The sequence below is a fragment of the Microcaecilia unicolor genome, chromosome 13 (genome assembly GCF_901765095.1).
Source record: "Microcaecilia unicolor chromosome 13, aMicUni1.1, whole genome shotgun sequence".
Lineage (NCBI taxonomy): Eukaryota > Metazoa > Chordata > Amphibia > Gymnophiona > Siphonopidae > Microcaecilia > Microcaecilia unicolor.
The window spans coordinates 68,923,094-68,938,663 of record NC_044043.1 but is presented as its reverse complement, the minus strand read 5'-3'; the positions used below and the strand labels follow the sequence as shown (position 1 = coordinate 68,938,663).

General features: G+C 45.4%; 1 protein-coding gene across 3 annotated transcripts in view; it reads right to left on the bottom strand.

Moving 5' to 3' along the window:
* The window catches only part of AGRN (agrin), a 379,875-nt gene that overhangs the window by 16,853 nt on the left and 347,452 nt on the right, over positions 1-15,570 (bottom strand). For all 3 annotated transcript variants that reach the window (XM_030186208.1, XM_030186209.1, XM_030186210.1), the window contains 4 exons: positions 14,393-14,527; positions 13,260-13,356; positions 12,161-12,325; positions 11,507-11,618 (listed from right to left, as the gene is read on the bottom strand). In XM_030186208.1, coding sequence (XP_030042068.1) covers positions 11,507-11,618; positions 12,161-12,325; positions 13,260-13,356; positions 14,393-14,527 — 509 coding nt within the window. The remainder of the gene's footprint in view (positions 1-11,506; positions 11,619-12,160; positions 12,326-13,259; positions 13,357-14,392; positions 14,528-15,570) is intronic.

The following is a 15,570-nucleotide window of genomic DNA, read 5'->3' as shown; positions in this document are numbered from 1 at the left end:
TTATTCTATAAGGACACCCAACTTTGGGCGCCCAAGTCTATAGAATTATGGAGATGGTGTAAATATACCACTGTGATGCACTGATGCTCTGATGATCAGAAGCAAACATGAGCGCTAGAGGTTATTAGCGCACACAATTGCTCTCGCCCCATGATCAGAGCCGGCGAGCGTGTGAAACAATGAGCTTGCTGGTTCTGACCGCAAGTAGCATGCAAATGCATGCTAAACAGGGCATTAACTATTCCTCCTTAATGCTCAGTGGGCAGCGCACCAAGCAAGGGCGCTGCTGCTGCAGCAAACCCTATGTCAGCTTAGAGCTGGCGTTAGGATTTGCAGAGCATTGGGGAGGAATGGGGAGCCCTGTCCAACATGCATCTGCATGTTTGCAGGCCCCCCATCCCACCCCAGACACATGGAGTTGGAGGTTTGGTGGACCTCCATCCCCCCAACTCCCTCCAGATAGTAGCCCCCCCAACCCCTGGACATCCCAGGATGCACTGGGCAGGGCACCGTCAATTTGGAGGCAGCGCTGGAAGGAGGAGGGAGTGCTACTCCTTCCTAAGTCTTCAAGGTACGGGGGAGGTTCGTGGGGGCACTAGACCATTGGGGGGGGGGGGGGGGGGCTGGAGGTCTGCAGGACCAACAGCCTTCTAGCCCTCTCTGTCCGGGGGGTGGGGTTGGGGGGTCTGGAGGTCTACTGGAAGTCCAGCTCCTTGTATTCATATATTTGACAGGTTCAGGCTTTCTTTTGACAGGCCAGACCTGTCAAACAAATTTTGCAGGAAGACTGTGCCTTGGGCACATGCCCAGGCACAATCCTCCTGCAGTAGTACCCCCATGATTGAAGCTAATAGCTTGTATAAATTTGCATGCTATTCATTTTTGTTGTAGTGGCGTTATTTCCCCACACCGTTCCAGCACTAATTTTACAGTGTTGATTGGAACGGTGTGGGGAAATTGATCATCGGGGCCTGAATATATACAGTGCCAAGGACAACAGCAAGCAGTGCCACCAGTTTCCAGCCTAAACCAGCTAACTGTGTTCCATCGTCATGCAGCACTGGTGCACTCTGGTGGCTGCACCCAGTATTGCAGATTCTTGCATTAATTCCTTCTACGAAGCCTGAAGTAGCATTGGAATACTTCACCTACCTCAACCCCAGACACACACAAATAGTTTGACATGCATGCACACACACAGACTGCACAAAAGTGGTTATACTAACCAGCCTAACCTCAGACTCACCTGATATGGGAATCTTATTGAAAAATGTGGTGGAATAGGGGCTCCCCTGCTTTGTGATTTGTACTGCTGCCCTATGATACTTTTTCCCTTCAGAGTATTTCCCTTGGCTGGCCAGCAGGTGGTGCTTGACCTCTGCATTATAGCTGTAACAGAGGTCTGTTTTCTTTTTATCTACATTCCCCCAAATGGAAAAGTAACTTGCACTGTCACTGGTCAAAAATCCTTAGTGCTAATGCTCTATGCTCTAAAGCCAAAGACCTAGCCCAGAATGTGCTGGCACCCCTCAGTCACAATTGGGAATGTGGAGGGAACAGACCTCTGTGCTAAGGCCATGTTCAATTCCTGTGAGCAGTTTTTTTTTTTTGCTGACCTCCCCAGGTGGTACTACTTAGGTAGTAAAAAGTGTTCAGCTAGATTTGTAACCACTCGCCTCCACCTACCCTCCTCTCCTCCTTCCTGTACACATTAATTGATTTGATTTGCTTACTTTATTTTTTGTCTATTAGATTGTAAGCTCATTGAGCAGGGACTTTCTTCTATGTTTGTGCAGCACTGCGTAAGCCTTGTAGTGCTATAGAAATGCTAAATAGTAGTAGTAGTATTTTAACACCAAAATCCTTGTTATTTTACCTGTTCCTGTTTGCTATTTAAACTTTTACAGTTCGCTGTTCTTCTTTTTTTGATAATAAACCTATAGTTTGTTAGCTCTGTTGTCCTGGACTGACAAAAAATCTGGGCAGTTCGTGTTCCCAGTCTGTGAGTGTTTTCTAGGAATTGTGGGACCCCCTAGGATTGTGGCCCCCAGTGCCCCTAGAAACCACCGGGGAAATAACTTGTTGGGTGGAAGAACTTGTTCAGGGGCAAGCTGGACCTAGCAGGTGGGTGGAGGGTATGCCAATGTAGGGGCATGTGCAAAGGAGCAGGTGGGCATGGACAGTGCTGGGCCACACCCTCCAGGTGACCACAGGGATAACCCCAGATGGGTGCTAGGGGCAATGCTAAGGTGTTATGTGACAAAAACAACTAAAAAAAAAATCAAGCAGGTGAAATATTCCACCTTCAACTTTCCACAAATAGGAAATGTAAACTAAGTACAGCATCACCCGATAGTTTTATGGCCTTCATGCTGATCAACTGAACAAATCTCTGGAGCCCAAGAGACAGCCTTTGCAAGTAGGAAATGATGCTATGCATAAGGTCAGACATGTGCACAAACTGCATCATTCAGCAGACACAACACACAGAGTGAACTCAGGCTAAATCCAGAATGTGAAAAATCCCAAGCATCAGAGCCCAGGGGAGGGGGAGTTCCTAAAATTTGTGCACGCTATTATAGAATTAGTGGGATTTGCGCCTAATTTATGCAAGGGGATTTACACCAGGTTTTCAATGGCGCAAATGGTCGTGTCAGTGGCATAGCTTGGGGTGCTAGAAGAGCAAATGCTCCCCCAAATGGACTTTTGACGTTTGTCAGCGTCTATTTTTCACACCGTGCCCATGCACCTCCCCTAACGTCACATACTTACATACATAAGTATATAAGTATTGCCATACTGGGACAGACCAAACGTCCATCAAGTCCAGCATCCTGTTTCCAACAGTGGCCAATCCAGGTCACAAATGCCTGGCAAGATCCCAAAAAAGTACAAAACATTTTATACTGCTTATCCCAGAAATAGTGGATTTTCCCCAAGTCCAATTTAATAATGGTCTATGGACTTCTCCTTTAGGAAGCAGTCCAAACCTTTTTTAAACTCTGCTAAGCTAACCGCCTTTACCACATTCTCCAGCAACAAATTCCAGAGTTTAATTACACGTTGAGTGAAGAAAAACTTTCTCCGATTCCTTTTAAATTTACAACATTGCAGCTTTATCACATGCCACCTAGCCCTAGTATTTCTGGAAAGTGTAAACAGATGCTTCACATCAACCCGTTCAACTCCACTCATTATTTTATAGACCTCTATCATATCTCCCCTCAGCAGCCTTTTCTCTAAGCTGAAGAGCCCTAGCCTTTCCTCATAGGGAAGTTGTCCCATTCCCTTTATCATTTTCGTCACCCTTCTCTGCACCTTTTCTAATTCCACTATATCTTTCTTGAGATGTGGCGACCAGAATTGAACACAATATTCGAGGTACAGTCGCACCATGGAGTGATACAAAGGCATTATAACATCCTCATTTTTGTCTTCCATTCCTTTCCTAATAATACCTAACGTTCTATTTGCTTTCTTAGCCGCAGCAGCACACTGAGCAGAAGGTTTCAACCTATCATCAATGACAACACCTAGATCCCTTTCTTGGGCTGTGACTCCTAACGTGGAACCTTGCATGACATAGCTATAATTCGGGTTCCTCTTTCCCACATACATCACTTTGCATTTGCTCACATTAAACGTCATCTGCCATTTAGACGCCCAGTCTCGTAAGGTCCTATTGTAATTTTTCACAATCCTCCCGCGATTTAACGACTTTGAATAACTTTGTGTCATCAGTAAATGTAATTACCTCACTAATTACTCCCATCTCTAGGTCATTTATAAATTTGTTAAAAAATAAGTGGTCCCAGCACAGACCCCTGGGGAACCCCACTAACTACCCTTCCCCATTGAGAATACTGACCATTTAACCCTACTCTCTGTTTTCTTTCTTTTAACCAGTTTTTAATCCACAATAGAACACTACCTCCTATCTCATGACTCTCTAGTTTCCTCTGGAGTCTTCCATGAGGTATTTTATTTATTTAGATTTTGCTCACACCTTTTTCAGTAGTAGCTCAAGGTGAGTTATATTCAGATACACTGGATATTTCTCTGTCCCAGGAGGGCTCACAATCTAAGTTTGTACCTGAGGCAATGGAGGGTTAAGTGACTTGCCCAAGATCACAAGGAGCAGCAGTGGGATTTGAACCGGCCACCAAGACCGGTGCTCTAACCACTAGGCCACTCCTCCACTCTGCTTTGTCAAACGCTTTCTGAAAATCCAGATACACAATATCAACCGGCTCACCTTTATCCACATGTCTGTTCACCCCTTCAAAGAAATGTAGTAGATTGGTGAGGCAAGATTTCCTTTCACTAAATCCATGTCGACTTTGTCTCATTAATCCATGCTTTTGAATATGCTCTGTAATTTTGTTCTTTATAATAGTCTCTACCATTTTGCCCGGTACTGACATCAGACTCACCGGTCTATAATTTCCCGGATCTCCTCTGGAACCTTTTTTAAAAATCGGCGTTACATTGGTCATCCTCCAATCTTCCGGTACCACGCTTGATTTTAAGGATAAATTACATATTACTAATAATAGCTCCGCAAGTTCATTTTTCAGTTCTATCAGTACTCTGGGATGAATACCATCCAGAGATGGTACAAGGAGATTTGCTTCTGTTCAGTTTGTAGAACTTCCCCATTACATCCTCCAGATTTATAGAGAATTCATTCAGTTTTTCCGACTCGTCAGCTTTGAATACCATTTCTGGCACCGGTATCGCACCCAAAATTTCCTTGGTGAAGACTGAAGCAAAGAATTCATTTAATCTCTCTGCTACGGCTTTGTCTTCCCTGATTGCCCCTTTTACTCCTCGGTCATCTAGCAGTCCAACCGATTCTTTTGCCAGCTTCCTGCTTTTAATATACCTAAAAAAAATTTTACTATGTGTTTTTGCCTCCAACGCAATGTTTTTTTTCAAAGTCTCTCTTAGCCTTTCTTATCAAGCTTTGCATTTGACTTGACATTCCTTATGCTGTTTCTTATTATTTTCAGTTGGTTCCTTCTTCCACTTTCTGAAGGATTTTCTTTTAGCTCTAATATCTTCCTTCACCTCACTTTTTTACCATGCCGGCTGTTGTTTGGTCTTCCATCCTCCTTTTTTAATACGCGGAATATATTTGGCCTGGGCTTCCAGGATGGTGGTTTTGAACAGCATCCACGCCTGATGTAAATTTTTGACCCTCACAGCCACTCCTCTAAGTTTTGTTTCACCGTTCTTCTCATTTTATTGTGGAGGGGCATAATCGAACGGGGCTGGCCATCTAAATGGGCGGCCATCTCTAAGGCCGGCCCCGTAAAGCAGCATACCTGACCGTATTATCGAAACAAGATAGCCGGCCATCTTTCGTTTCGATAATACGTTCGGGGCCGGCCAAATCTCAACATTTGGGCCGGCGTTTGAGATGGCTGGCAGTAGAGATTGCTGCCATTGGTTTCCCGCTGATAATGGAAACTAATGGCGATCATCTCAATCCCGGCCAAATCCCAGAGGAGCCAGCATTTATAGTGCAGTGGTCCCCCTCACATGCCGGGCAACCAGGCACCCTAGGGGGCACTGCAGTGGACTTCACAAATTGCTCTCAGGTGCATAGCTCCCTTACCTTGTGTACTGAGCCCCCCAAACCCACTCCCCACAACTGTACAACACTACCATAGCCCTTATGGGTGAAGGGGGGCACCTACATGTGGGTACAGTGGGTTTCGGGTGGGTTTTGGAGGGCTCACAGTTATCACCACAAGTGTAACAGGTGGGGGGGGGGGATGGGCCTGGGTCCACCTGCCTGAAGTCCACTGCAGTACCCACTAAAAACTGCTCCAGGGACCTGCATACTGCTGTGATGGAGCTGGGTATGACATTTGAGGCTGGCATAGAGGCTGGCACAAAAATATAAAAATTTTTTTTTTTTGGGTGGGAGAGGGTTGGTGATCACTTGGGGAGTAAGGGGAGGAGATCCCCAATTCCCTCCGGTGGTCATCTGGTCAGTTGGGGCACTTTTTTGAGGCTTGGTCCTAAAAATAAATGGACCAAGTAAAGCTGGCCAAGTCTTCGTCAGAACTGGCCTTCTTTTTTCCATTATCAGCCGAAGCCGGCCATCTCGTAACCACACCCCCGTTTCACCTTCGGTGCATTGCCGACACGCCCCCTTGAACTTTTGCCGGCTCTGCGACGGAAAGCAGTTGAAGCCGGCCAAAATTGGCTTTCGATTATACCGATTTGGCTGGGTTTATAAGATGGCCAGCCATCTCCCAATTTGTGTCGAAAGATGGCCGGCCTTCTCGTTCAAAAATAAGCAGGATAGTCTCCTTTTTTTAAAGTTAAACACTAACGTATTTGATTTCCTATGTATACTTACTTCAAAGCTAATATCACAACTTGGCTATGCTTCTAGGTCGCGCCCAATGTATTCATAGTTCCCAGCACTAAGCACTATTCCAGTGGTTCGCAGAATATTCGCTCTGGATATCCTGAACGCTGACCGGATGAGGTGCCTCCAACCACTGCGCTATTTGGGAACTTCTGCTTTCTCTTCCCCTTTTTTCTTTTGAGCTTTGATGGTTTTTTTCCGTTCTTTGCTGATTTGTGTACTTTTTACTTCCTATTTGAATGCTGGCATTCCTTTCTTCCTTGATGTTTAGCCTGTACACCTCTCTGCTTGTCAGTTGAGCGGTATAGTAAGTTCTCAATAATTTATAAACTATTCTATAAACCGCGTCTAACTGTAAGCATCGCTATAGAATATGTGCTGTTTTTTTTCAGCACCAATTTTTAGGTACCATTTATAGAATCTAGTCCTAAGTACACATGTAGTTTCTAGAGTACTAATTCTTATATGCTCATTGGCACCAATAAATGGCATTACACGCATAAGTGCTAGGCTCTATTCTATAAAGTATGCGCCAAAATAGTCTACTGTGTAACTGTGAGGGAGTATACAAGTGGGCGGAGCATGGGCAGGCCATGGGCGTATTGCCAAATGTCGTACGCAGCTTATAGAATGCTATCAGTCGTGTTTGTTGCATTGGTGCACTCAAGCACACCAACTTACACCAGCCATCGACCTGTCATAAGTGGGCACGCTAAACTTTGGCATGTCATTGTGGCTTTGCACTAGTATTCTGCAACAGCTTAGGTTTGCTCTGAAGCCATCACAGAATTGGAGCTAAGTGCACCCCCCCCCCCCCCCCCACCGCGGCACCTACATTTTAATGCCAAGTTGTATGAAACATTAGCACAAATCCTGCAAAAGTAGCAGAAGCAGCACCTAGACTGTGGGCAATGGCATTCATGTCTGCCTGGGCAGAGGCCTACATGTTGGCGCATCAGGTACATGCATATTTTATAAAATCAACTACAAAACTTTTACTGGGATTGTTGAGGGGGAAATAAATTATGACAATAAACAAAGAATACACCCCTTCTCAGAGCGTGCAGGTATTGTATTTATCACCTTTAAGCAAAAAAACTTTTTATATATAGGGGGAAAAAGCCTCAACAGTCTCCACACAGCAGGGATGGAGTTCTTGCTGTCATCATCATCTAAAAAAACCCTCCATTTCATTATATAATACTTCAGTGCAATACAAACACTTAACTTAAAAAGGGCTGAGACACCTTCTATCATGATTCTGCCCCAATCCCTCCCCCGAGTTCGTCTACTCTCCAAGAACAAGCTGGCTTGCACTGTACATACGTTTTGACGTGAACTAACTTTATAAGAGGCATTTTAGGCCCAAAAATAACATCACCGGGGGGTTGATATACAAACCGATTTAATTGGCCAGAAACGGCTCCTGGACACTTAAATCACCTGTTTGAGGCTAACTGCTAATTTTTCAGCAGCACTGCTGAAAATAACTCATTAGTGCTGAACTCAAAACTGGCAATTTTGGGGGCGTTCTAGGGGTGGAGTCTGCACTTGGCTGGTGCCAGTTAACTGCTGAATATCGCACTTAGGGCCCCTTTTACTAAGCGGCGGTAAGCCCAATGTGGGCTTAACACTCACTAAACAGGAAGTACCGCAGGGCTACTGCAGCAGCCCGGCGGTACTTCCCACCCCTAGCGCGCCGTCATATCCGGTGCTACAAAAATATATTTATTTTTGTAGCGCCAGTGTAACTGCTGGTAATCGGGCAGTGTCGCACGCTGCCCGGTTACCGCAAGGTTAGTGCGGGAGCCCTTACCACCACCTCAATGGGTGGCTATAAAGGCTCCCCCCCATGACATGGTCACGTGGCAAGTGCTTTACTTGCCACACAGCCATTTCCTGCAGGAAACAGAGACTTCCTTTTTACCCACTGTGGTAAAAGGGGGCCTTGGCGTTTGAAAAACACACGCCGATGCCAGCACAGGCCCCCCTTTGCCGCAGCTTGGTAAAAGGGGTCATTAACTGGCCATGTATGTTAGCCGGCTCTGCAAACCCAGAAATACAATGCTAAAACCCGGACATGGCTTGGCATTGGATTTCCAGGCATCACACAGGCAGCAGTCAGAAGAACGCTGAGCGCTTCTGACTGAATATTGACCCCCACCCTCTTTAACTCTGGCCAGTTTAAAATAAGTAGCCATAAACTTCTCCAAACCTGGAAGAAAAATTCTTTTCACTTCTCTGGGTGCCAGAGGGTGTGACATTGCAAGTTTGCATGAAAGACTCTTACAGAAACAAGAGGATTTAATGCACGAGGAGATGGAAGCTACTAATTGGTTAACGTGAACATATCCACTAAACATGAGCAGCAAATGAGGTGCTACGAGACATCTCACAATAAACCCACAAACGAGAGCAATTACTATCTAATGAGCAAAGATGAGGGAATCACTGGAGCAGCAAAAGAGTTTAGTAGCTGGAATAAGATGTGAAACAGAATGTAAATGTCTAGTCTCTATCTGGAGATGGAGTCAGTTGGTAAGTGACACAATGACCTTTCTGCTTACATGGAGGAAACAGAGAGATGGACATGGAGGATGGGATGACAGTTTAGGAGCAAAATCTGATCTTTACCTTACGGGATTTCTGAAATCCGGAAAGCACGTGAGAGAGGAGGGAGACAGAGAGAGAAGAGAGGCAAGACACCAAGAGAGAAAAATTTGCAAATCAGTGAAATTGAGGCATTCACGTGCAAAGTGCAAAACATCCTGCTACAATTATAATCACCATATTAACAATGCATTAAGGCAGAAAGGAAGGGTAATGGGGACCAGGAGAGGAATAGCAAGCAGAAGAGCTTCAGAAGGGGGTGGGGGGGACTCTGCTAGTGGCAGTTCAAAGCACATCAGCATTAGGAAGGTTCAGAAACTCAAATGTGTACCCTCTGTTGAGCACCACAGTTGCTCTGGGATGGGGGCAGCTGGCTTGTTAATAGGGGTCAGAGAGGAACGCTTGGGCTTGGTAGACTCCAGAGAAAGGACAGGTGAAGACGGAGCGCAATCAACTTGTCTAATACTGCCTGCCCTGCTCTCCTGCAGAACACCACAAAAGAGCAATGCAGGATACACCCGTTCCGTGCCAAACCCATACCCTCTTGGACAGTTAATCAAAGGCTATGGAACAGACACATTAGAGGCAGTTCTCTTACAGTGTGCCTACATTTAGACATCTGTTCTATAAAGGAAAATAGCTGGTCAGTTCTTTTATAGAATTACTAGTGTAACTGGGTATTTTACAAGCATATGCTGTTAGGCACAAGCTCTTATGCCTGCCACAGAGCTAGTATAAACGCTTGAGCCGAAATGCTGGAGATATGCTCATAATTTATACTGCCTGATATTCAAAACAATTGAGCCAGCCGCTGACCGGTTAAATTGACATTGTAAGTAGTATACTATGCCATACTCTGTATTGTTATTTGAATATTTTGACTGCTGTAATTGCCTATTGCTCATGCTTGATCTATTCTTACTGTACACCGCCTTGAGTGAATTCCTTCAAAAAAGCGGTAAATAAATAATAAATAAATAAATCGCTTGGTCAGGGCTTGCCGCTAGTATTCAGTGGCACTTAACCAACTAAGGGCTGCTGAATATTGTGCTTACTGCCAAACATAAAGCTAGCTATCTCAGGGGTATTCCTGGGGGTGGAGTCAGCACTTGGCTCCTTAAGTGCTGATATTCAAACCTTAAGCGGCCAGGGTTAGTGCATAAATAGGACAGAATAAAAGTCTGTCTATCTTTATGTGGTAACCCATCGCAGCTTAAGTGATGAATACTGATTTAAGCAGCTATGTGATAGCCAGGTTAAAAATAACTGGATTCAGGGCCATCGAGAGGGGGGGGGGGGGGGCGGGGGGGCAAAATTCCCCGGGTCCGGCCTCCAAGGGGGGCCCGGCACCAGGGTCTCTCTCTCTCCTGCTCCGGACAGGACCTGGGTGATCAAGTCTTGACAGGAGCAGGAGAGAGAAAACTCCGGTGCCGGGCTCCCCTTGGAGGCTGGGGAGGAGCAGACACAGCAGGGCTTTGGGCCAGGGCCTCTGGTTTGGCTGGCGGGTGTCCCCCCCCCAGGCCCCACCAGCAGAAGAGGTCTTCCTCCATTGCTGCTCTTCACTCTGCCTCATTGCTTGCCAAGCAGCTGCTTTTGCCCTCAGACATGCGCGATGTGAGAGAAAAAGCAGCCGCAGGGGCAGGGCAGGCAGCCATCCAGTGACTAAAATTTAGGCGCAGGCATTTATGCCAACTAAAACCTGGTGTAAATGCCCACGTCTTATTTAGGCGCGGATCAAGCATATTCTGTAACAGTGCGGGTACATTTTCAGAACGCCCATGACCTGCTCATGCCCCTCCCATGGCCATGTCCCCTTTTGAGATCTGTGTGGTCCGATTTATGGACATCACGTTATATAATACGCTCAGCGAGTTATGCGTACAAATCCTAATTAGCCCCAATTAGTTCTAATTCTTATTAACATCCAATCATTGGCATTGATTGGCTTGTTAACCAATTAAATTCTGTGCGCACATTGGATATGCGTGATTTTTTGAATGTGGAACTTTAAGTCTCCCATTTAAAGAATCTAGGGAAAAACGCTCACCGCTGATGGCTGTATATTGACCCCATAGAGTTCTATAAGTTACGCACATAAATGTGGCCCCCCTCATGCTCTGCCCAGAATCCACCTACGAATACACCCATCTATCAAATATGTGTTATGTAAAATATGCGTACATTTAGACAGAAGATTGGCATTTACATCCAGATCTATATACTGTTATTCGAATCATTTACAAGAATAATAGGCAAATAAATGCTAGCACCTGCCATTATAAAATTAACCCCATTTCTCTCTGTCTACTTTACACTGAGGGTGTAATGAGAACAGGGGCTTGTGGTGACTCCCACTTCATACCCACAGTGGCTTTCCATGGACTCTGAATGCATGTGGCCATGCCACTTTCACAGCACAGTCACAGGGGAGGGGCACATATCAAACGTCTGCATTGCTGTGCTACTCTAAATGCTAAGTAGCTGCAGGGCAGGAACGCCCTCAAAACTCACAGGAGACTCGCCCGTGATCTGCTCTCCGTTGCTGATACTCATGAGGCCCTTCCGACCGCTACGTTCCAGGGACACGCTGACCCAGGTGTTCAGTGCAATTCGCTCTTTGCTCCTGGGGAAAGGAACAGTGAGATACGAGATCAGTGCAGGATTCTGGGTGGTACCTGAGCCCACCCCGCTGTGGTGGGTTTAGAATGAGTTGCAGGTTGCAGAAGCCTGCATCAGGGACACCCTCAAATAAGAGAACAGTGTTCCAGCAGCTGTTGTGATTCTCTTTCACGTGATGCCAAAGGATGTAAGAGAAAACAGGCTGGAAATACATCTACTGCATAAGGTAGCAACATTCAGAAGGTAAGAAGGACTGTGCAACTGACATTACAAAGAATTAGCTGAAAAAAATTATTCTTTATGAACTAAAGGCAATGGAAACCTCCTCTCCAATACCTGACCTTTTCAAGGCAATGACACATTGCAAAGGCACATTGTAAGCAAGAAGATAGGCTCCAGGTCTAGAGAAAACCACCAAAGCTCTCGGTAATTAAGAGTAGATGACACCCTATACATCCTGCATACAGATTCAAATGAGAAGTCACATGAAAAGCCCTGGACAAGACCACAAAGGCCTCTGCTAGCCCATCTCCAGAAGGTTCTCACTTGATGACAGCAGCTCCCTTCCCCAGGTCATATCTGTACTCCAAATGCCCGTTGTGTAGAGCCAGAGAGACAAAGTCCCCTCTGCCATCTGTCTTTTGTCCATTGTAGAAGATGAGTCCACTCGGGTTTCTGGTCAGGAACACGACTTCCATGGTTAGCTTGTCCCTGGAACAAAAAGCCCATTCGACTAGTCACATTGATGCCACTTCTGCTCCCAGTACCACCTGCTCAACTCCCGGCCTGCACTGAAAGCCTAAAGGCTGAAATGTCTTACCCCTACCCCCCAAATAAATGAATATGAAAAAAAAAACCCAGGAGTAAAATCAGAGCCAGTGTGGGAAAATGGCTAGGAAGGACTGTCTTTAACTTTGCAATAGAAGAAGTCTCTTCATGGCTTATGGATTATTTATTTGCTTTTGGCTCACACTTTTTTCTGTGGCCTTTTCCTTTCCCTTTTTTCTTTTTGGCCTATTGACAGAGCAAATCTCTCAAAAGCATTTTTTTTTAATTGGGCCAAAAGGGCACACCAATTTATTTATTTATTTTAAGAGCAGGGCTGCGCTACTCACCTACCATCTGTTGAGGAGACAGAGAAATACTGAGTGGCTTAGTGCTGCACAGGACCTAATAAGGTGATGTCACTTGCTAGTTCTCAGTGTCCCCATCTGCTGGTAGGAGGGTACATACCCACTTGTCAAGAATGGTCTGGAGATGATGATAAGGAAGGTGAGTTGTACTCAGGTACAGTAGGCATCGTATGTATCATAAGATTGAAGAGATGACTGGGACAGTGCTTACCACACTAAAATTCACATTGGGCTAAAATAAATAAAACAAAAACCCAACCCATTTCTCCTTCCACAGCAATATATGGGATGACCCAGAGCTGGAAGAAGCAAGAGAAAACGATGTGGCACGATGGTACAGTAAATTTGTCACAAATTTGTCACAAAGGAAGCAGACACAGGAGTCAAAATGCATCAGTAAGAAAACTCCACTCAGGAGTTGACTGAAAAACTGCTCTGCGGCCTACGAAAACCCACCCTCACCTCCAGATGTTGCTCTTCTGTTCTTTCTTGATAAGAGCCAACATACTTACTGGAGATCGGGCACAAAGGTCTGGAGCCCCTTCAGTTCCAGGTAAGAGAATCCATTGAACTCTGGCAGAAAGGGTTGAGTCTGGTCCTGCTCCGTCACTGTGGCAGAAAACAGAGAAAGGCACAATCATCAGCATCTTCAGATCCAGCCCTCCCAATACTATGACCTACCTGTCTGCAGGAGAGGCTCAGCTTGAGAGGAACCATCCTGAGATACTTTACTAAGACATCTTGGATTCCTCATTCCTCACCCTGATGTGGCTCCTACATGAGGTCAACTAACCTCAAGACTACCAGCCGCTGACTGGCCTAATTAATCTGAAGCCCAACCCCATCCCCACTAACCCAACCTGTTCACTTCTCCTTGGACCCACTGGCCAGCCTGTATACCCCTCCCAAGTCCCACCAGCCAGCTTACCCATATAACTCACCCCATCCCCACCCATTGGGCTCTATGATCGTATTTCTCAATTCTCTGTTGAATTTCACTGGTTGCCGGTGGAGGCATGGATCTTGTTTAAATTCGCTTGTGTATTGTTTAAAATTTTAAATGGGGATTGCCCAAGATACCTAATATCACACGTGGAGTTTACGATTTATAACAGGACTTAGAAGATCTAATAATTCTCTACCTTTTTCACCTCCTTTTCCTAAGGGGATAAAAAGATTTAGTCTATTTGAGCAATTGTTGGCTTTTCAAGCTCCTACAGTCTGAAAGGAGCTATCACTAAGGCTAGATAAATTGCATAGTTTCATCCTCTTTAGGAAATATCTTAAGATCACTCTTTTTTAAAAGATTTGTACATTAATGATTAGTTTTGCTGATGTTATGATTGTTACTGTAATTCCCGAGTTTTTTGTCCCGGTTCATTGTTTTTTAAACTGCTTTAAACCTAGTGGTACAAGCGGTCTAGAAGTTCAATGTAATAATAGTAATAATAATAATTTGTTTCTTGTCCTCAGTACACTTACTATTTTAATAAAATGTTTAATAAAAGTAATAAGTTAAGTTACTGTGAAAAGTAATACATTACAGTTACTAATTACTTGCAATTTTGTAAAAGTAATGTATTACACTGCTTGTCCCCTGCTCTCTGGAAGAGCAGGGGTGGTGGCTCTGTTTCCCCACAGCTACCTTTCTCACAGAGTCTTCCTTCCCTTCCCATGGGACATTCACACTTGGCTCCTCCCTCTGGCAGAACCAGGCAGGTGGCAGAGACATGGCACGGGTTGGGTTCACAGGGATTCTTCTCATCCGCACAGGTGGGTCCTGAAAGAAGGAAGCAGGAATTTTATCCCAGTATGTCCTTATAATCTTCAGCTCACAAAACGCTCAAAATTCACTATTCCCAGCCACCCAGACATAGACTTTTTCTGGGGGGCTGCAGTCTGCACAGGACAATGTATACGTATTTTCATTTCCCTCTCTTTCTTTTTTATAATACAATATTTGTAAACCAATTAGAAGCACCACTGTGCAATGGGTAGTATATCACATTTGTGTAAATAAAATAAAGTTTACTGTCTGCCAGAAAAAAAACGTTTCCCGCTGATAAAGTACTTCAGAGTCTCTGAGACCCGGGTGATCAAAAGCAAACATAGGTTCTAGAGGCCATTAGCACCAGACTAGCGCCTGTGTTTGCCTACGTCCCAGGAACAGAGCTGGCGAGCGCGTGTAACAACATGCTCACTGGCTCTGAATGCTAATAGCATGCAAATGCATTCTAAACAGGGATAGTAGTATTCCTCCCCAATGCTCCCTTATATGGTAGTGAAGCCCTGCCCAGTGCATCCCAGGATGCACTGGGGAGGGCACTGCTATTTTGGAGGCAGTGCTGGAAGGAGGAGGGAATGCAACTCTTTCTCTGCCATGTATAGGTACGAGGGGGGTGGGGTTCGGGGTCTCTAGACCACCAGCTGGCGGGGTGCACTAGACGACCAGGGCCTCTGTCTGGGGGGGACCTCCGGACCGCTTTGCTGTTTGACAGGTCCAGGCTTTTGTTTTTGACAGCCCGAACATGACAAACAATTTCTGCGGGGGGTGGGGGTGGTGGTGGTGGAATGTGCCTTAGGTGCAAGCCCAAGCACAGTCCTACCACAGAAGTACTCATATGATCAGAGCTAATATGACTTTGCATGCTATTAACTTTGATCATAGGGCATTATTGGCCCATACTGTTTCAGCACTAATTTTAGAGTGCTGTTTGAAACAGCGCAGGGCTTCTGATCATTGGAGCCTAAGCTAGCAGCAGTAACTTTCTGCTGCTACAGTAAGCAGAATACAGTCCCTACAATGAAGCATCACCTGCCCTC